General features: G+C 36.7%; 1 protein-coding gene across 4 annotated transcripts; it reads right to left on the bottom strand.

Moving 5' to 3' along the window:
- Positions 1-405: 405 nt before the first annotated feature.
- LOC126915051 (dynein axonemal heavy chain 7-like) lies at positions 406-22,613 on the bottom strand. 4 transcript variants are annotated; one of them, XM_050719362.1, is made up of 50 exons: positions 21,781-22,609; positions 21,200-21,357; positions 19,910-20,063; positions 19,215-19,364; positions 18,917-19,108; positions 18,410-18,786; positions 17,968-18,189; positions 17,608-17,905; positions 17,098-17,445; positions 16,662-16,927; positions 16,395-16,548; positions 16,020-16,246; positions 15,659-15,860; positions 15,258-15,492; positions 15,046-15,161; positions 14,642-14,920; positions 14,264-14,521; positions 13,855-14,139; positions 13,467-13,715; positions 13,035-13,380; positions 12,735-12,904; positions 12,525-12,656; positions 12,103-12,324; positions 11,535-11,986; positions 11,204-11,401; positions 10,794-10,941; positions 10,161-10,388; positions 9,901-10,085; positions 8,901-9,210; positions 8,554-8,799; positions 8,113-8,342; positions 7,743-7,962; positions 7,424-7,612; positions 6,585-6,959; positions 6,275-6,447; positions 5,934-6,179; positions 5,522-5,809; positions 5,230-5,421; positions 4,895-5,121; positions 4,295-4,665; positions 4,019-4,199; positions 3,766-3,954; positions 2,940-3,537; positions 2,530-2,740; positions 2,380-2,388; positions 2,113-2,133; positions 1,726-1,960; positions 1,478-1,629; positions 894-1,178; positions 406-798 (listed from the first exon to the last, which is right to left on the bottom strand). In XM_050719362.1, exons 1-50 carry the CDS (start codon positions 22,195-22,197, stop codon positions 592-594), a joined length of 11,823 nt encoding a protein of 3,940 aa, XP_050575319.1. In that variant the 5' UTR covers positions 22,198-22,609; the 3' UTR covers positions 406-591. The 4 variants fall into 4 exon arrangements, with proteins under 4 accessions (XP_050575319.1, XP_050575317.1, XP_050575318.1 ...); XM_050719359.1 differs by lacking the exons at positions 406-798; positions 894-1,178; positions 1,478-1,629; ... (3 more) ...; positions 2,530-2,740; positions 2,940-3,537 and having other exon boundaries at positions 3,719-3,937; positions 21,781-22,613; XM_050719360.1 differs by lacking the exons at positions 406-798; positions 894-1,178; positions 1,478-1,629; ... (5 more) ...; positions 21,200-21,357; positions 21,781-22,609 and adding an exon at positions 21,077-21,198 and having other exon boundaries at positions 3,585-3,954.
- Positions 22,614-22,852: the final 239 nt, after the last annotated feature.

Genomic DNA, 22,852 nt, shown 5'->3' with positions numbered 1-22,852 from the left:
AAATAAAAATTATCGATATTCGGACTATTGTAACTTGGTGAAAGAAAGTCGCGCAATAGGTAGTACACCTCAGGGTCGTTTTAAAGGTTAAAGCCTCTACTTTCACACTTTACGCTTAATTTTTTTCAGACCCCGTTTTTGTTGTAAAACGGAATGAGAAACTAAAGTTGCCTTTTTCCTTTTCAAATTTCACAAATTCAAACAACACTACGGAATTAAAAATATCCTTTTCAGAACTTGCTTTAACATGATTTTGTGAAGGAAACTCTCCCCTTTACAACGATTCTAAGGAGTCGATGTACGGTTGTTTTTATTTGTTTATCGTACTTTAAACGAGAAGTATGCCGCCAATATTGGAATATCTCAAGGCATTGCACAGGGTTTACATATACATATAGCTTTAACTTGATTGACTAATTCTATACATATTTTATTGTTTGAATACTTGTACCATACAATTTAGATATCGCAATTTACAATTCGATCATTGCTGTATTCCAAAATTCGGATAATATATACTTTTAATTAGAAACTCAATTCCTTGACGTATTTTCAAGATGAATTCGAAAGGATGAAATAAGAAAATAATTTTTATTCAGAGAGCTGACAAAGTAGTGCGACTCCTCTCATGATCCAATGTTCTGGCGATTTTAATGTAGGTAATGTCATAGCGATAACAAAATTTGTCGAATGTCCAGTGGTTGATAAAACTCCTCGTCTTTCGCTAGTTTTATATACAGGGCAAATGTATGTTACTTTTTCTTTCATATCCCCTTTTGTCACAGGTAATAACCACATCTAAAATGATAATAATACTAAAGTGGGGAAAAAGAAGCAGAAGCGAATGAAAAAGATAATGTAAAATAGATAGATAAACATAATGTTATACTTACGGGAAGCATAGGTTCATAAAGTACTTTTGGAAAGCTTTCGTCTAATGTCATTTGTTTTTTATTAAATCTGGCACCATCTAAAAACAATCCGTATATATAAACTCCATCCTCAGGAGGAAGTACAGGCATTGTATCGGATTCTAACACGAAGAAATCAAAGATTAAAAGGTCTATAGGAATCCGATATTTCCTCGCATAGTTTTGTCTGGTTCCTGTCAAAAATGCTTGGGTAAAATAAAATCCTGAGATCCAATATACGACCGGTGCTCCCTTTTCATACCATTCCTATAGTAAGTATAATTAAAGTTAGTCTCGAGACTTGTCTTAACGTTACAGTATGTACGTATATTAATAACCCTTTTCCTACTACGTACAATTAATGTATCTAGAATAGCTTTTGTATATATTATATTCGTGACGTTGTAAGTGAAATGCTATAAGGAAAAATATTTAAAAATGTACGTTTATACATAGATATGCATGCATTATTGTCAATCAGTTAGTCTCATATCATAAATCAGATGGAAATGTTATTATTTAAAGATATGAATGATAATAGAGTTTTATAAGAAGTAATGTCTTACTTTAAGAAAATTTAAGCGGCTTAGTAAATCATGTACATAACTACCAAGTGGCTTTAGCGACGGATAAGAGTATTGTTGCCATAAAGCAGGTATCTTGTTTGTCAAAATTGCGTCATAGATATCTTCCAATTCAAATGACATGATAACAATACCTGCAATTGTAAATAACAGATACAACGAGCATGAGGATACGACGAGTTAACTAGAAATGTAATATAGGACATTTGCTAAAAAGAGAATAAAAAAACCTTTAATAGCACGTATAATATTCTCCAGACTGGTTCTAACATAATTGAGAAGTTTGTTAAATCTTCCCATTTCTTGGACCAACACAGTATTCATACTTTGTTCGTAAGACATTGGATACTTTCCAAGCGCCGATACAAGATCATAGTCATCTGGCAATTTTTGTAAAATATCATTCGACATTCTAAGCACTATTTCATCGTTGGTGAATTGTCCGGTTCCAGACTTGACGCTTTCCTGCCAGTGGGCAAAAATAAACCAAAAATGAGGTTTAACTCGATAACTCCTCGATAACGACTCTTTTTATACTTGTAATTAACGCAACATTAAACTTTTATCGTTAAACAGTCGATAAGAAATTGAAGAAAATGTACTGGAAATTGACTAACCTGTTGCAATTGCCAGAGATCCTAATTCAGCGATGATAGAAGAATTGGAAGAATTGGATAAATTATTACAAGAAAAAGATTAGTTGTTAAATACAGCAAGTAACTACTTAAAAATCAATGAAATATCCCTACCCTTTCTCGTTCTATGTTTATTCAAAATTAGTTTGATTCTTTCAAGAAATTTACTCGTACTTACTGGATAAACAAAACCAATAGAGATAATGTTGGATGTAAAGAAAAATATATAATCTATATCTATATACATACCACACGGTCCTAAATAAGGTTGCCACGTAAAGATAAATACATGAAATATGTAATGAATGCGACATGTAGATAGGTATAAAAATAAGGGATTCAGATAGTAAGTCAGAAATATAGAGAGGAAGAACTGTAGGAGACGGTAAAGTAGATTACCTGTGTTAGTAGGAGCGACGAAAACAAGAGGTTCGTTTCATGCTGATCTTTGATGATGTCCGCATTTTCGTTCATACCGAAAACACTCGGTTCAGTGATTAAGGGTAAGTTTTTTGTGTATTCCACAAATGCTTCATGCTCTCGCACGCTTGGGCAATAATAAACCATCAAAGTATCATCGAAATAATAACGTTTTTCGATAAGTAACTGCCTGGAAAATAGTTGAAATCACGATAGAAGAATTGCATGGGAACAAACATACATACATACATACATACATACATACATACATACATATGAATATGAAAGTATTTCGTATATACATATGAAAGTATGTATGTACAGTAGATGGTACATAGGAGTATATGTATAAGTGAGAGGTATATAGAAATAGGAAAATATGAATTTACTGGCAATAAAATTTCGACAATATCGTATTCAAAGTTCTGCGATCCCAGTCATCCGTAACTCTTCCGCCATAGTTGCATTCTCCGGTCAAATACTTGAGAGCATCGAATCTCACGTCTTCAAATTGATCGAGGAAAAGGTGTAATTGTAAAACGCTGATTCGAAGATCAGTCTCGTTGAATTCGTATGTAATGTTCCAACCGATTGGGCCAAATTGTCGTCTTTCCTGGATTACAGCGTGGAAGAAACACAACGAATAAAGAAGCTTTTTGAAGTTTTCCGTTTGGGAACAAGATTCGAAAAAATCCGGATCAATAATCGGATCGCTCGTGTACGATCTAACGATGTTAGCTCTTAAGCCTTTCGGCGGTTCATTCGTCATTTTTATACTATTCTCTAGAACCGAGGACGGAAAATGTTCGGACGGATAGCTCGTCAACCACAGTCGAAACTCCGAGTGAATCGTATCGGGCATCAAACCTTCGCAAATTTTTTCCAAGGTACTCATCCAACTAATCGCCAAATGACAGTTTTGTAGAACAACCCAGTTACCAACTATCACAGCGGTTTGAATCATTTCCTCGGCAATTGGTCCCTGTCCTATTAAGCGTTCAAATTTATTAATTCCATTTACTCTCATCCTTTGTCAACGCTGTGAAATTGTCCCGAAAATATTTCTTTATTATACGTTTATTTTATTTATTATATTTAATTATTAAACATTATATACATTATTATATTATATTATATTATATTATATTATATTATATTATATTATATTATATTCATTATACATGAAAATTATATTATAAAAATCAAAGCACTTGCCTTGACCGAGGGAAATAGAGAAAAGGCGATTGACGCTATAACCTTGTTCATCGGCAAACGAGAGTAATAATTGCGTTGGATCGGTACCGGGCGTCAATACGAATATCAATGGAGTACAGCAGTTTGAGTCGGCATAAGTCGATGCCAAATCGAGCGGTGGCGGTTCGATAAACTGCGAACCAAGTTCCGCTGAAAGTCAATTAATAAGTCAGTGAGTTTAGGCTAGATAAAGAAAATATCGGATCGACGATACCTTGGACGAAATTTTGCACTGCTGGCAGGATCTTATCAGGACGAATGCATCTCAGTATCAACATTCTTTTAAATAGGTTCAGATGTTGGAACGGTACAGGGATTGTTTCGATCTGCGGTTCCTTCGAGTCGAATAATCGTTTCCATTGGCTGGTATTGCCAGTAAATGATTCTCGAATGCCCTAGCGGAATCGCAAGAAGGATGAAAAGCCAGTACTCGTGCGTATGTTCATTTTAAGTGGAAATGGAATATCGCGAGTTCGCTTTCCAGACTAACCGAGAACTCTTGAATCTCGTCAAGATTACATAGTTCGTTCCATTGTTTAGTCGGTAGCCATGTTGTTGGATTTACATATGGATTATCGATACCAACTCCACCCGTTAATAAAAACATCCAATGCGACGGACATAGTTGCCCTCGTTGCTCCAGCAAATTGATCGCCAGTAACAGAGAAAACAATAACTTGTCCTTCTCGAATAAAGATCTACAAATGTTCGCGTACAGAGAATATGTGAAATATTTCATAAGATCTTTTAGTCGTTGTTCAACCATTTCCGCTGGTTCCGTATGATCGATAGCCAGTTCGAATAAATTTACGAACCACGACAATGAATATTGATACATAGGATCGATATTTACCAAGGCAGCTGAAACAAAATTATTCATTATTTCCAATCTGTTATACTCCTTTTTAGTTCGATTATCGTCTAGATCGCAACCGTTTTTCGATCGAAGGGAAACGATACATTTTCCGTTATAAGATCGAAGGATAAATAATTGATATCTTCTACCGTATTTATTCGGTAGATAACAGAAGGAAAAGGGACGATCAAAATTCGTAATGTTACGCAACGTATAACAAGTGAAGACTGATACCACTGGTGAAGAACAATACGGTGGAATATACGGCGACAGGCGTGTACTGCAATCTAGCATCGTCGATTAATTTTTCCGTTTGTTCAGCTACCGTTTGTTTTACTTGAATTTCATTGCTCAAATTTTTAGACGATGTTAAAATATCTACCGCTTCTTCGTCCTCTAATACGTTGCCTTCGGCAATCGATAATATTTCCAAGATTTTGTCCTCTGTTTCTTGCAATAGCCTGATTTTTTTTATTTATTTATTTTTTTATTTTTTTAAAAATATAGAGAAAAAAATGATTTTTCATCGATGTATAACATTTGTAATATTTTACAGTCGGACTAGTTACTTTTTATTCGCAGCTCCTTGCATGATCAAAGCGTTCTTTTCCGATTCCAAGTCTGGCCTTTCCTTCGCTACAACAATGCCCAATAACTGATCTTCTAATCCGGTTGGTGTTATCATGAAATTCAACAGTGTTACCTTCACAGCTACCTCTGGCAAATAATGCGGATTTCTTAATCTCGTCGTAATGTACAGTCTAACAACAAAGCGATGAATGACTATACATGACTATATGTGTGTGCGTGTGTGTGTGTATGCATACACACACATATATATATATATATATATCCAAATACCTAAAATTGAAACTGTATTCGATAATTGCATCGCCGAATTTTATGCAGATTGCACCAGCCTGTTTAAACGTTTCTTTAAGTAAAATCGGTTCGAGTATAGCGTCCAATTCTTCGTCAACGTGTTCAAGAAGCACTGGCAATCCAAATTGCAATGCGTTTTCTAACACTCGGCCGTAGTCAGGCTGAGTTAGCCGAATAATATTCACGTTATTTTGTTTTTCCATGTTTTTTATCCATCTATTAGCCTGACCTTGGGGATCTATTATAAGCGGCCATCTTCTTGAATTTCTACACGTTCGATCGATGTAGGCTCGAATTAGTAGTATCGCATTAGTATAGCAAACATCGTAGGAGAAATTACGAAAGACACAATAAGACACATCTTATTTTATGAATTTGTTTGTTTGCTTACTTGATGATAATACCGTTATCGACTGAAAATGCATCGTTTGGGAGTCCGAAAATATTCCAAGATCTGATTAAAGCTGGATCTCCAAGGGTGTCGCGCAACTGGAAATCGGAACTACAAATTACCTGCAAATCGGTACATCGTTTTACCCATAGAACAGTTTGTCGAAGGCGGAACGGCATCGTGAATGGTCCTAGGTACGCGACCACGCCAGAAGCGATCACGATATCACCCATTAATCGCTGATACCTGTACGGCGTTCCCAACTTTCGATTACATTCGACTACTACTATACATCCCGTATCGTATAATATCGCGTGCATAACAAGTACAAAAACTCTGACCTTTCTCCTAAAGATTTCGCGGTATCGGACCAACGCGAATATTCTCCGCCCAAACCTCCAATTAGGTCCTCGGCTCGTTTTAGCTTGATCTCACAGTCTGTCACTTTGTCGGACATTGCTTGAAAAGCAGTTTTTCTTTGTTCCAAAAGTTCTTCCAATATTTTCAATCTTTCCTAAATGCAAAATCATTCGTTTTCATTTGGTTTCGCGGCCGTAGCGGCGCATCGCGTTACTCGAAAGCTTACTGACCGACTTATCAGACGAAAAAAGTACGATAGTCGATGTAATCGTTTGAAAATAGTCGGTGTACCTGTACTTGTCGAAGTTGTTCTCGCTTTGCTTTTAGAGTATCCATGGCTTTATCATAAATCTTCTGAGCTTCTGCCAAAGCTCTTTTCTTCGGAGCGACTACTTTCGATACTTTATCATATTCCGACATTGCGAATACCCATCGGCACAATCCCTCGCATGCTGTTGATACTTTTTTTATCTTTTCAGGATTAAAGTCCGGATTAGTCAGGTATTCTCTTCGAATTTTTTCGATCACGGTATCAGGGATGTTATCCTTGTCAAAATTGAGCAACGAATCGAGAAATTTCACGTCGCTCAGCATTCTAAGAGCAGCCCTCCAATAATCCTCGATGAATGTACCGTCAGCTTGCTGAACTCTCTCTGGTTTTATTTGCTGTAGAAGAGAATGTACGTAGCAGGCGATCTTACGTGTTTGTTACGTCACTTGGACTACCTAAGCGTAAATACTGTAATTGCGCTGTTTTTAATATATTTCAACAAGACTTAAAATTAGAAATACCAAGAAAGATAATGGACAGCGTGTGTTAAAATGGATAAATATAATATTAGTACTTGAAACAAAGGTATTTCATAAGATGAGTAGCAGCGAATGTGTCAAGTAAGCAAAGTGTCAAAACGAGTTGAAATAATAATGTATTTTAAATATACTTCCTAACGAGATAATTGGTATTAACTTAGTAACATTATATTAGTAACGTGATTCCTATCTTTTTCAGATTCCTATCTTTTCTTCAGTTTTTCTTCGGTGGTAAGTACGGCGAAGGACAAATTACGAGTTAGTTAAACTTTGTCATCCAGATAGTTTACTTAGATGTTTAGAAATTGAACAACACAAACCTTGAGGACACAGACGCTCTCGACGATCAATCTCACTCCTTGCGGTGGTTTCTTCATCGTTCTTATTACAGCGATGTCGGTAGTCGTCAAAGTGTCCAAAGCGCTTTGAGCACGTTTTAAAATTGGCATCGCTTCTGCTAAATCAGCGTCACATTCCGCTTTAATCGCAGCTGCTTCGTTCGCATAAACCTATAAATAAAATAAATTACGATTATAGCGTTAGGGATCAGAGCGATCGAAAGTTGGTAGATCGAAACTCTCAAGTCGTATCGTGTAAATAAAATGTTCGTTAGTTATTTTAAGTGAATATTTCAGTAACCTCGGCTACGCTTTCGTCAATTTTCACAACTTTCTCAAATTCTGCCACTTCTTGTCTTTCCTTATCAACCTCGAGCAACATTCTTTCAACATCTTGGGTGGCGGTTATTAGTTGCGGTTGCAACAATTTCAGAGTTTCTTGCATCGTTACTACTTGTTTTTGCGTTTCATCCAATTGATCCAAACCACGCTCGTATCGAGTTTTCGCATTAATTATTTCCCTATTTTGTTAAAAAAGTCGATTTAATATCAGCCGGTGTAATATTAATCGATTAACCACCTAACCAACACAATAATCGATCTGAATCGATTTTTCATACGTACGTGCATGCATATTTATAACATCATTATGTACGTATGTAGGTACTTACTCTCGTTTCCTTCCCAACAGATCCTTAAACGTGTTTATCATCTCGAGGTACGACGTTGGGGTGACATAAACGTGTCTGTTTAGTCGAATGAAAAACTCTGCGCTCAAATTTTGCGTGGAGACGTGAAAGAATTGACACATGTCGATACCAGCGGTTCTTTCGTTATCCGTCAATTCAATGGCCCGGAGAAATCTAGTCGCAACCGCTAATAGAGCATCCTCTGGCCATGGCTTAAATCAAATGTCGTCACAAGTAAAACGAAATATACGCTGCGTGTTTCAAGTTCCAAGCATGTATTATATAATAGTAATCTACTGTAATACTGATCTAACACTGTAATACTGACTATAATACATGTTAGTAGGTAGCCATTTGTCGTTACTATCGTCATCGTTATTATCTCACAGAAAGATATAATAGGTATCAAGTTTATGCGAATACCTGAAGCCAATCGATGGTACAGCAGTTGACTAATGCCGGAAATTTTCTGATCCGGTTGCGAAAATCATTTCCTATCGGTGACATCACCATTACGATGTGTAGTTGATCGCGAGTTATCTGAACGAAAAGATTGAACAATGCTACCGCGCTTCCATCCGTTTGCACCGATCGGTCCCGCTGCCTGTCTATTTGCTTCATGTGTTCGCATATTTCGGCCAGTTCCTCGGCGGTGAATATATTCGGTATCTAAATATTTTAACCATCATCGTCAATCCCAATCCCATTTGACGAAAGAAACAAAGAAAAAGAAAGAGGCGGAAATATGTTTGCCAACGATATCATTTTACCTCTCCGGAATTAAGAATATTGCTGATATCTTCGAGGAAGCTTTCCTGCTTAATTTGTGCATCGGAGAAGAGAAAGGTGGAGTGAAGATCGGTGGCAGTCACGCGCCTTAGAATCCCTTTTATATCCTCGTGCCACGAGTTAATTCCGTATTGTTGAGTAACTTCAACTTGAAAAACGTCGTAGTCACATATATGCGAGGCTAGTCTAGTTAACGACTGTCTTCCCGTACCGCCGACTCCGACAAGAAGCGCGTGATTACGCGGTTGCTTGATAATACGGGAAATTCGTGACAAATGTTCGATGGCGTACCTAACGTGTTTCGCGTACGTTTATATTCAAATATGTTATATTCGCGTACGTATCAACATTTATCTTTATTAACACTAGAACTACCACACCAGTCAAATTGAATGGATTTACAATTTTATTTTAAAATTCCTACATCGTGTAATATTTTTTCCCGCAATGATGCAATGACTTTTGCAACGATGCTTCCATCAATCCACGCAAGTCTCGATGGTATAAAGAGTACGAATTCCCGATAATATAATGAGAATTCTACTTAGAAGGCGACAAATATTCGATTCTTCCGAGTCCTAACTTTGCACGATAAGCAAACTGTATAAAAACTTCAAACTCGGTTTTCTCAGTGTAAAAGCTATTGTGGAAATAGAGCGGATGAGAGACAGAGCGACGATATTATAAGCGGGACTATACTTAGGATATCTTGCACACGCTTGCACGTTATGCGCGTTCTATTTTCTATTTTCCCAAAATTTTCCACAAAGACGTAAAAATTCACGCTCTATAAATTATTTATCGCTAGAAACGATCGAACACTAGAAATACCACACCAGTAAAAAACGACTGGTTCTACAATTTTATAAATGTGTCAACCGGGATCACCCAGGAATCATGGTCCCAGATGTTAACTATCGGTAGCTCTAGCGTTAACAAATTATTCAATATCGTACGATGACGATTGTATCGTATATTTACCGGAATAACACTAAATTCATCGGCTTTCTAGACATCGTGTTGTATTCAGCTAAATAAGTTTCTACTATTTCTCGTAACTGGTCGAGATCTGGAACCTCTTGATAAACTCTGATATCTACCTTGGTGTCGCCAAAATCGCAATACACTAAATTTCGAAGTTCTTGCTCGGTGATTATTGCTTGTGACTTTAATTCGATAGGAGAGATAGAAATGAACAGCATGTTGTTATCAACATTGAAAAAGTTAGTTTGCAAACTTACTTTATCATCCAAAGTTGCTTCCCTTTGCGGCGGTAGAAGATCTTTAAACAGTTCTTCCATTAACACATTCATTCGATCGTTCAAAGTGACGCGTATTTGTTTCACCAGCCAAGAGATATCTTCTTGATCTATTAAACGATCCCCAAAAACTCGAAGTACCTCGTGTACCCAAAGTCTCCTCATGCTGGTTAAACTCGGCATAGTTTCCGGGACGGACAGCAGGACTCCCTATGTATTCGCATATTATTACTGTATACGTTATACATACGCTCGTCCATGGAAATCTGTACTTGCATGCATGTGCATGTATGCATGTATGTATGCATGTATGTATGTATGTATGTATGTATGTATGCATGCATGTATGTATGTATGTACGTATGTGTATGGAGCATACACATCTCGTACGTTGTTCGAGAAGATGTACTTGTGGACTACTTACACGGATGCATTGATACTCAGTATCAAACCTACTCTATACTTTAATACGTATATATATCGTTGCTGTTACTTTCGTTCTAAACGCTCCAATTAATTTAACTGATGTACATTTATCGAAGCACAACCGATACTAACCATGACTGATGCTAAACACGTGTTTAAATAAGTTTGACGATCTAAAGATATAAAGACCTGTATCACTTTGGAAAAGTCGCGAAGATTGAAGACATAATGACATTTGGCCGGTGTTGGTAACAGATTAGAGAGACTTTCCTTGTATACATCCAACGTGCCCAGAACGATTTCGTCGATACATGGATCGAATTCTTTACTGAATCCTCTGAAAGAAATTTAATTAATAAATTTTTTATTTTCAAAGAAATAAAGAAAAAAAGATAAGGAAAGAAGCACGAGAAAGGCGTGTAAAAACGGGGACAGGAATAAAATGGACAAAAAATGAGAAAACGGACGAAAGAGAAGAAACGTATCTACTACAAATTATTATGTTATGTATAATATCATCTATTACTAATTATTATTACCATATGTGCGGGCTCACGTACACACACGTACACGTGGATCAACTAAAGCTTTGTACAAACCTCGTATCAAGATGCCAGAGCACGATTTTACTAAATATCATGGTCATTACTTCGTCTTCAAATTCTGATATCGTTAAGACGACAAAATGTCTTTTAAATCGGGGTGTAACATCCTTCCCGCCGCGATATGGTGGAGCCATAGCGCACATTAGATGAACGTCGATCAGTTTTATCATACTTTTTTCTTTTCTATCGTACCTGCAACCAATTTTAAACAGCAATCTACAGAAAAATGAATTTTCCATAGCTTTTTCGCGCTGTCACTATACACATATATCATGAGAAAGAAAAAAATAAACAGAAACGAAAGGGAAATCATTTCATTTCTTACCATTCTCCGTGATCCAGCCATTGACGTAACAATTCGATCGGAGGTTGTGCCCCGTAAATTTCTTTCATCGGCATCGAAAGATCATCGACAAAAACGATCCACCGTTTACTTATAGGCGCTCCGTAAACGCCTTTCCGCCGTCTATCCAATTTTCCCATAATCGTGTCTTGAGTTTGATTCGCCGTAGTTTGCGCAGAAAAATTGATGATCAGTGGTTTGTTTACTGTGGGATTATTTTTTTTTAATAGAAAATCAATTATATAGACGGATTTTCCAGTTCCAGTGGGGCCTACGAATAACACTGGTTTTTCGTTGCTTACTAGCAAACGAAATAGGGCTGTGTACCGTATCGTCTCAACGGTAGGTACTATTATTTGATTTACAGGAATGTCACGAGGAATAGGTGGGATGTCAAGCAATTCATCAGACCATAGTCTCCATTTTCCTTTGCCCTGGCCGCAAATAGTAAACACCGTCGATAGAATTAGGGAATTATATGTATAATTTGGTTTCACGTCACACATGGGATTCAACGGGATTATCTTGGATAAATTTCTGGTCAACTTACCTCTTTGATAAATTTGTAGTCAAAGACAAGACCATCCCTTGGCATAATAAATATATATGGTTTCAAAGGTGGTTTTATCGGTTTCGGTAATTTGAACATTTCTATCAAATCCACAGGAAAATCTCTTTCGAGAAAGCCACGAAAGAGAACGCTGAACCGTTCTCTCGATTTTACAGTCAACGTGCCTCCCAGCCCCCAGATACACGAAAAGAAAAATGAACCCTGAAAATCTTCGATCGTAACAAGAGCAAATTTCCAAGTATAATACTCTAACTAATTTAATTAGGACCTCAACTTATCTCGGTATCTCGCAACAAATTATACAAAACGTTATTTGCCCGAAAAACACCATTACTTGAAACGATTATTATTACTATCAAAGTAAATATTTTCAATTCGGAATAGATATATGCCAATCTAACCTCGACTTGGGCTCGAAGATCTAACTCGTCGATATCCTTAACAGCTTTCTCGTCTCGATATTCAGCAAGAAAACAGTCCATCAGATAGGTCAGTGAACGCACGAGGTTTGTATCCGGCATCGGGCAAATTTTCTATAACATCGGAAGGTTGAAGCTCGTTCAAACAGAATATAAGTAAACTGGAGTAAACGAGAGACAAGAAATAAAAACCTGAACATGTTCGTGATGCGACCAGTAAAGTATAGGATCGCAAAATCTTCGAAATAAAGACTCATGTAGAAAGTTTCTTAACCACGAATTCATCACAGGCGGAGTATCAGCTAACCAAGATCTAAGTACAGGATCCCAACCAAGTGCATCTGGTTCCATGTAAATCATTCCTATATTCGAGGAAATATGAGAAATATTTATAACCGTATTCGATGTATTTTAAAAGGATTCGTAAATATTTATCGAAAAGAAGAAGAATAGTGGAAAAATAGGATAAGAAAGGTATACATACATACATACCACAACGGGAAACTGTCGCAGGCGAAGCATGCTCTAAATCCATCGTTTCAAATATCAAATTGGTATACGGTGCTAATTGAATAATTTCTCCACTCATTAAGCAAAGCTTTTTGTTGTCATCGAGTACAGTATTCATGCTTTCGATCCATACTGCGTCTATCGGTCCGTCAAAGATTAACCATTTGCGATTTTCGTTGGTCGATGTTGCAAAAGCACGATAACTGATAGCCAAAACTCCGTCGGACCATTCATGGGATATCGGATCGAATTGTCCATATAATTGACCCAACGGAACAGCTTTGGGATTCATCGCAAACTTTTCCACTTTATGTTCGCTTATTAGATTCTGAAATATCATAACTCTTTAAAAAAGACAAACGAACATACATACTATCTTACGAGTTGAAACCTACGACCAATAAAATGGCTTACTCGTTCTTCGCAAAGTTTTAATGCGTCAGCTAGAATATTATACGCTGCCGTCTTTCCAGCGAATGGCAAGCCAACGATCATAAATCCATGTCGAACGATCATCATCTCGTATATCTGTTGTATTTTCTCCAAGAACCAGGCGCTACATTGTAAATTCGACGCTGAGCAAACGTCATAAACACATGTATTCAAATCAGTATAGTCTGGCTCTGGCAGTTTGACACCGGGAAAGAGATCCGATGTAATACCCTAAATTGAACGAGTTAGCAGCTTCGGACTAAACAAATAAGAATGGCGCGGCGAAGGGGGAAGGGGGAAGGGGGAAGGGGGAAGGGGGGAGGGAAGGGGATGGGAGGAAGAGAGGAGGAGGAATATAATAAGTACATACGTTGAATAATGGCAAGTCTTCGCTGAGAAATTTGGGTAAATTGACGTCTTTGATACTGCGCAATATTAATATATCCTCATCCACTTCTGGATATTTTATTTTTAAATTACCAGCCGCCACCAGAACAGATTTTACTGCCCTCATCCCATAATCGTAATGATTTTGACTCGACAATTGTTCCGAGCATAGCCTGTAAGCTGTTACGATCTTTACCGAGAGTGGACGTGCGTCATAAAATCCATACGAATACAATGTATTTTCGGCTATCAAAGCGTAATCTGGTACCTAAACAAGGTGGCAAATTGACAAATTATTCAGAACCCACCCCGATTTTCGATTTATATGATTTGATAAGGTTCCCTTACTTTCTATTGATTAATAGGTTTCGTAAAAGTTATTCCATACCAACCATCATTGCTACCGGTCGAAAGAGCGCCTTTAAATTATCCGGAAGTTCGGTTCTTCCAGCATAACCAGGGTTCATCGTAATAAAAACAGCACAAGTAGGGTCTAACTTGATCTCGGTGCCTTCGAAATCTAGTTTAGTTAAACCAGCGTTAATAGCTCGTTGAATCGTTAGAATTTGTTGGGCTACTACCGACAATACTTCGAGATCGATCCGATTAAATTCATCGAAACAAGACCACGCTCCGGTGCTTGCTAATCCCTGGAGTAAGTTTTCATATACGTATATGTTACGGTGTTACACACGTTGATGAGCACGGTTAAGAGTACTTAAGCAGAAATGAAACCAGGTGACAAATAAAATTAGTAGTTACGAATTTACCTTAAAAAATTTACCCAATGCGATGTAATCGAGACCTTCCGAACAATTAAATACGACGCATTGTTTAGCTACAGCCTTAGCTAGATCCTTGGTAGTTTCGGTCTTGCCAGTTCCGGCCGGACCTTCGGGCGCGCCACCGAGGTGTAAACTTAGCGCGCTAAATAACGTTCGGTAACATCTATCGGTCAACGGCGTTATGACCAATCTAGATGTATTGCCCAGGTACTCGTACGCGTACTTCAACGACGTGTTTATCATCGTTGACCACAAGTCTTCGTCCTACACGTATACATATAGAAATAAATACATCGCATCGAATTGACACAACGATATTATTTTACTCTCTCTCTCTCTCTCTCTCTCTCTCTCTCTCTCTCTCTCTCTCTCTCTTATCGCGTGCCTACCATCCAATAGTATCTCAATTGTGCCAACCACTTGAAATCAGTAGCGATGCTGACTCTTTCTTTATACAATTCCGTTACAATATCTCGGCTATGCACGTCCATCGTAACCAAGGCCTCTGAAATCAATTATACCTACATCTATGTATTGCATAAGGGTAATGAAACTATGTATTAATTCTACGTATTCTATGACCTATTATGTCTTTTCATACCCAACGTTACACGATTTTGCGTTGACAATATGCCACGTACTAATTTCACTATCTCATTCAATTCGTTTGTACAATTGTCGACATAGTTCTTCAAGTCCTTCAATGACTTGGACAACACCGCCGTCACATCGGCTGTCCAATAAAGTTTACTGACACAAAGAATAGTCTGACCGGGCCATTCTAACGCCCATTTTGATCTGATCTGCTTTAAAAACGCGTCCTTTGCCTGCACCACCTATTAAACACGTGCTCAAGTGTTAAAATCTTGTTTATCCTTCAATACGATGACACTTCCAACAAGTAGGTGTTTCATATTTCTATATTTCTCTATTTTCTCCTACTTTCTTAATAGAATTTCAATGGAAATGTGCGCATTGCCGTTTGCAGTGATTTCTATTCACCTGTGCTTTAACACTCCTCTTCATAGAAGATTCTAGTTCAAGTAACCACTTTTCAACTTGACCTCGAGCCGCCGTTGTATCGATAATATCTTCAAGAATGATTTCTTCTCCCTCAGAGGACTTTATAGCTATTATTTCCAAATCGACCGTGAAGCTTACTTGAGCAATTCCTTCGAAGCACTTTTTTAGATGCGGTTGTACTCTAGTGTAATATAATACATTGTAAGTATGTCGATTAGAGTCGATTAGCGTCGATTAATATCGATTAAGGGGCATTAAAAGAGAAGTATACATTTACATATGTACATATAATATATATATATATATATATACTTTTGGAAAAATATATTTAAATTTGCACCTGGTAGGATCCTTTGTTTCCGATAATATTTCCAAGAGCTCGTCATTCGACAAAAAAAAGAATCGCGGAAAGTATAATCTTTTCTTTTCCAAATAGGCAGTAAGTCCTTTCTGTACTAGATCCAAGAGATTTATACATTTCCTCAATCGTTCGAGCATTTTATCGATTTCAATGACTGACATAACTCGAGGATCCGCTGCTACACATGACATAATTTCTCTCCAAATCTATGTACAGTTATTAATAGTTAATTATCAACGTTTTAGTACATTTCTTCCTTATTGCGCGCGGATAAAGTTATTAGCCGCTTTCCAAACAAGAACGCAAACTGAGAAGATTGCGTAAAATCAAAATTTTTGGAATTTATCGGTATACCTTATCTACAGCGCTAAAACGTCGACCCTCCTCTGGCATTTGCTGTTGAATATCAGGCGACGAGAATATCGGTTCAAGGTACATCCACGTTGCTTGAACTTGTAGCCAATAATCCATGATGCTTTGTAACAGGAGCAGTTTCGATTCCCATTCTCTGTTTGTGAAAGAAATGAAAAATAAATAATCGTTGTTGGCAGTTTTGACGCGACGTGACACGAATATGGAACCGATACAGTAAAAAACGTAGAAAAGTTGAAAATTACTAACAAAGTCTCTTTTTCAAATGGTTTGATATAAAGAGAATTTTTCATGGTTTGAGCTTTGATCAAATGGTCATCCAAAAGTAATTGTATATCATCGATGCTCGCAATTACGTAGGTGCCTGTATCGCGGTAAGCATTAACGATGAATGTGATCTCTGCCCAATCAAGGTGCATTCGGATGAGTGCTCTTTCCAAGCTTCCTTCCTTTGTCGCTGCTTCCGATATTCCTTCGAATTTCGTAACGTAGTCGGTTAACCCGTAATCGAGAATCTACAAAATATGTAATTTCATTCTACGTATAGTACATGCCTACATACACATACGCGCGCGCGCGCGCGCACACACACACACAAATACATCATCTAATACTTACATGTGATGCGCGAGAAGGAATACATAAAATTGATTGGTTAGGAGAGAAAAGAAAATACATATATTACCTTGGCAAGTGTCATCGACTCGTCAACCTTTATGGGAAAGCCAACAATTTCCGATACTTGTTCCCAGTGGCGATTCTTTAGGGAAGGGTTTCCAAGAGTAACAATCACAGGCATGTGTTCTTTGAACTCTTCTATCTTTATTCGTATATTTTCAGCGAGCTTTTTCGTTATTGGCTCTTGTATAGATCGTTCTAACCTATAGATTGTTCGATAAGCGATTGCTGTCGCGGTTTCGATCTCCTCCGGTTCCTGAGAACCTATCATCGAATTCATCCACGTATCGTAGTTTGTTAAAAATTCGCAGGTCGCGTCGTACAATCTTTTATATGGCCCCAGTTTATCCGCTGTCTAAATTAAAATAGTAACAAATTTTATTATACACTGTATATGTATACCCATTTATATACATATGTAATTATTCAACTATACCAATTATAGCCGTGTATTTTCTGTACATATAACTGTACATATAATTGCGTAATTAACTGTACATATAATTAATTAACTTACCGCTTTCCGTAAAGGATACTGGGACTGTTCCCAACCAAATAGTTCCTCCTCCTCGTTAAATCCGTCAATCGTATCCATCGCCGTGATCAGTTTGTTTTCTAAACGATCAGCCTTCTTTTTATACCGATATATTTCCTCCATATTCCCCCAATACTGTAATTCGTCGCAGTACTTTGCATATATCTCAAGTTCACGTTCGAATTGTTCGATTTTTTTCTTAAGGATGTTTTGGAACTCCCCGATTTTACTAGCAGCTATCTCTCGGTGTTGTTCAAAAATATCCGGAAGCTTGTAATACCTTGTAACGTGCCCAATAAATGAGTTTCATTTACTGATTTAGCTTTCTATTTTTCCGCTTACCATTGGAAAGCAAAATTATTAATTTTCAATTCAACAGGGGTTAAGATCGAATAATCTGATAGAACAACGATATATTTAATAATTTCTCTCAATCGACTTTCAAGCTGGCCGGCAGTTTCCATTTCCGTGGTATTTATAAATTTTCGAAGTTCGATCAATTCCCTAGTGTTTGCTGGAACGCTTAGCGCACGGTCTACGATTCGTTGATATTCATTCCCTACGCTAGTATCGGAGGTTAGAATGATTAAATTATTCATTTTTATTTTGGCATTAGACATAAACTAAATAAATACATAAATATAGGATACTAGTAATAATATCCATGATGTACATACATGTATACATATCTATGTATATATCATGTATGCGCATTGTACAGTGCAAGGACATACGTATGTACATATTTACATCGTGGTGAAAGTAAGAAAGAATAATCGCTTACGCTCGAGATTTTTGTTGATACTCGATGATCATTTTACCGACCAATTCCTCTTTAAGCTTACGAGCTACAGAAGCGATATATTTGATGATCTCTCCACGGTGGACGACGAAGAATCCGGCAAAGTAAGTTCGATCGTACTCGACTTTTATCGAACGGGACAAACGATCGTAATATGCGATTAGAGTATAGTAATTTTCAAAGTTGTCAGCTGTATCGCATTTTAAGAATTCTTGAACTTTCTCTGCTTCCGAATCGTTTATGAAATTCGCATAATTTTCGAATTCACTCAGCTGCGTGATCGGGCCAATTTTCTCTCTTTCAATTAGTTGGCTAATTTCCTCTGTATATTTCTCCAAACATTCATGCGACATATACGGCTGTGATAATAAATTAATCACATATTTTTGCAACAGAACCAGAAGATATGCAAACGTTACAATATGAAAAAATCAGTGACAAAGTCTACATACTATGTGAAAAATAAATAGAGAATTATTGAGGAAATACCTCGAGTAATTTACGATGGATAGCGATGGAACTAATATCCAGCATCGTTTCAACGCGCGGTAGCGTACCAATTGTTTCTCCCAATAAATTCAGTATCGTTGAAAATGTATCCGTGAAGACTTTAAACGTTGGCTCGAACAATACGTTTGAATTTCGTACTGTCATCTTAATATCGAAACCGCGACACTTGTTCTACGGGCAATGACAAACACCGCATTTTAAGATTATTTTATTTAGGAAACTTATGATTGACCGATTAAATCGTATCTTTATGATTCTCTTTGTTTCTTTCACTCACGTTTCTGCTGTGAAGATAATCGACGTATTCTTCTATAGAGCGTAGATAAGCTCCTCGCAACTGATCTTCCATAATGAAACCGATACAACTGAAAAGTCGTCGACAGCCGGATGTGTCACTTATGAGCGGTAACTCGTTTCGTTCGAATGCCTAAACACATATAACGATACGATTATTATTCCCATATATTTCTTTAACTGTGAAATACTTATGTTTTATATTTGCATCGTGCTATCTATTACGATTGACAATATGTATAATAAAAAAAGAAACAAGTCTTTCTCATATTTCCTTGAAACTTGACTGATCGAGTACTCAAATCTCTGATAGACGTCTTTATTTTGACTAAGGACTAAGAATCTCTTTTTGAATCTTTTAAATAGAATATCTATTCTCTGTAAAATTTTGAAAAAACAACTGCCTAATTTTCTATTAAAGAGTATCTTATACGATTGTATAAGATATGTATACGAAAATGGTTTGGAATATTATACATATTACACGATGTAACTTATACCTTTCTATACTCTATGCATACTTACATTACGCTATATATTACAGGCTATCTTATATTATTGAATTTTGGTTCTACGTGATGGTCACGTGCACACAAATATCGCGTATTTCGTTTGATTTTACGTAATAAGGTACGCTATTATACAGTATACTATTGTATAATATATATCGTATAATACCGTAATTAAAATTCCTTGAATTTTTGGTAACCAATGCTTTGCAAGTTCCTCTTTCACCCTGGAACACATTTTTGAAATGGTTCTCTCGAAATTGCCAAGATCATACGATGCGTCGCGTGCTGCCAATTCCCTTCCATTTATGAGTTTGCAGCCACTGTTACACCAAACATCATAATTATAAATATAAAAAATATAAAAATTCAAGTACAGGATTATCCATTTAACTCGAAATCCGCGCTCGCGAGAACATTGAGAACGGTATAACAACGGTATAACATATACGCTTACTATGCAATCAAATGTTGCGAGCCACCTATGAGTTGTTGCTAGAAGTATAATTAGGCAAGAGCACAGATCGGTTTAATTGCGTCGTAGGATTTTCAATTTGACGTTACAATAAGTAGAGGACGATCGCAGAGGTAAGTGAGCCTTGTGCTTTCAAATAAACGTAACTGATTCTGTTCAGACGTATAGCTCGATTTTTTGTTTTTAATAACTGATATCCTGAATTATGCTTACCTGAAATGTAATTACAATTTAATTTCATTTTTCTTTTTTATTTAAAATCGCATTTAACTACAAGTGTTATGAGCGAATTACAATGAAATTGTTCACATTTTTACAAACACCTTTTTTTATTTCAGCCGATAATTTTCATTCTTAACGTATGAAACATTTCCTTCTATGTGATAATTTAAAATTTCTTACGATAATTTTCTACAAATTAACCGCTATTACTTGATTTTCACATCACAGGGGATCGCCCTGATATGAATACATCGAATGTAAGAATAAGGAATAAGAAAAACAACTGATACATCGAGTTGCGCCAAGACACTTGACAAAATTCGTATTTAGATCAGTTATCAGTTAAAAAGAAATAGAAATTAATTTAACTTTCGTACTGCAGTGCCTGGAGATGTTCGAATTAGTGGACGAATGACGATGATTGTTTATGTCATAACGATAAAAAAGCAAACGTATCTCTAAACAGTCTAAACGACAGATTTAACATCGGTGTTCGACTGTTTATAGATGATTTTGATCGTAGTACTAACATTTGATCGTAGTACTAAGCGTACATATCACACCACGTGGCCATGTGAATGTTCTCGCAAGCACGGGTTCCGAGCTAAGTGGAGGATAATCCTGTATATACCGATATACCTGTATATATACGATGGAACATATGTAACCGCTATTACCATATGTATGTATGTGTGTATGTATGTATTTATATCGTTGTGAAGATTGTGGATAGTATCGGTTTATATTAGACGAGAAACGAACCTGAATTCGCGGTACCAATAATCGAAAATCCGTCGTACAACTGGACGATATAATATGACTCTTCTTTCGAGTCTCGCTCTGTTCCATCGATAATTAACCTCGTGTTCTTTCGGGAGTCGTATTCCTTCAAATTGTTCATTCTTTTCGAGTGCAGTAAACTAGAAATCACAGTAGTTATCAAGTATCATTCTATCTATCGTATCTATCGTATCATTTTCCTTCTTTCATCGCCTGTCGTTAATAGGTATTCGTCGACATTAGTAAATGTACATTCGTTCTACATGTTTCTATTAATATACGTATTAGAAGAGAATGTACGACCCGACATTATTAATCATCATACATATAACGTATACGGATAGGTAATAGAAACGGAGAAGCCAACGAAGTCACCTATAAGCCAACAAGATTCGAGAATCCGCAATAATACAGATTCGATTCATCAGAAAGGATACTGTCGATTCACAGTCAGCAACAGAACCGCCCTCGTTCAATGTTAAATCTTTGTTATGCCTATCAGACTACGAGGAACGTTGTAAATTAAAAATACTACTACTGTAAATTAAAAATGCAGAACGTACCTGTTTTAACGAAGAATATACCGAGTTTCCGATAACAAATTCTATGACTGACTTCTTCACGCTTAATATATATTCCTCTTTCACTTCTTTCACTAAACGATTTAACAATTCTTTAAATTTGTCTTTCCATTTGGTTGGAACACGCCTTAGAATATTCATTAGAAGATCAACGTCCATCGATCCTACGTAAACATCATCGATACCTTGTGTCAAATAATAGTAGTATCGCAAAACGTTGTCATTATTTTCTAGAATTATGTCATCGTCCATCTCTTCCTCTTCTTCTATTTCTTGCATACACGTATTAATTCTGCGAAACGCTTTTTCCTTTTCTTTCTTTCTTTTCCGCTTTATCATATCAACAAGCCGAGTACGAAATTTCTCTCTTTCTCGGCACAGCGATAGATATTTATACATCTTCTAAATCGATGTCTTTTCCTTGTACAATTCAATATGAACACGTCTCGAACGCGTGAATGCTAAATAGTTACTATATAGAACAGCTGCCGTATAGAAACTACTTAAATTATACGAATGTTTGACATCCTCAGCAGCAGAAAATACTACCGACCGGTTGATTTGTTAAGACTTAAATTACACAAATCACTATAGTATACACCATTTTAAACGATAAATCGATAAGCAGAAAATAATATCTATAAAATAAAATTATAATCGACCTATACTCCTTCTTAAACCCGTATTATTATATGCATATTTAAAGTCAAGCGACGATTGTTCTTCAATGATAATCTGCTAACCTATAAAGTATCTAACTTTCCATGGTAACCGTCCCTGGTACCTCAAATACGCGTTATACACTATTTTTTTTTATCTTTACAATATCTGTGATTTGTAATATCTGTAATATCTTTGTGATGTGCGTGTGCGTGTGTGTGTGTATAGGTAAATACATATATGTAAATAGATATATGTAAATAGTACGCGTCTCTCCTTTCTTTCGTAGATCGAACACAAGTTATGAGCATATACTTTAGAACGCTTGTACACTTGCATACATCTGCATAGCCTATTCTATTTGAGAAATTGAAATTATTACGCGTAAAGAGTC

The sequence above is a fragment of the Bombus affinis genome, chromosome 4 (assembly GCF_024516045.1).
Source record: "Bombus affinis isolate iyBomAffi1 chromosome 4, iyBomAffi1.2, whole genome shotgun sequence".
NCBI classification, from domain to species: Eukaryota; Metazoa; Arthropoda; class Insecta; order Hymenoptera; family Apidae; genus Bombus; species Bombus affinis.
Note: the sequence above shows the minus strand (reverse complement) of the source record. Positions and strands in the feature narration are given on the sequence as shown.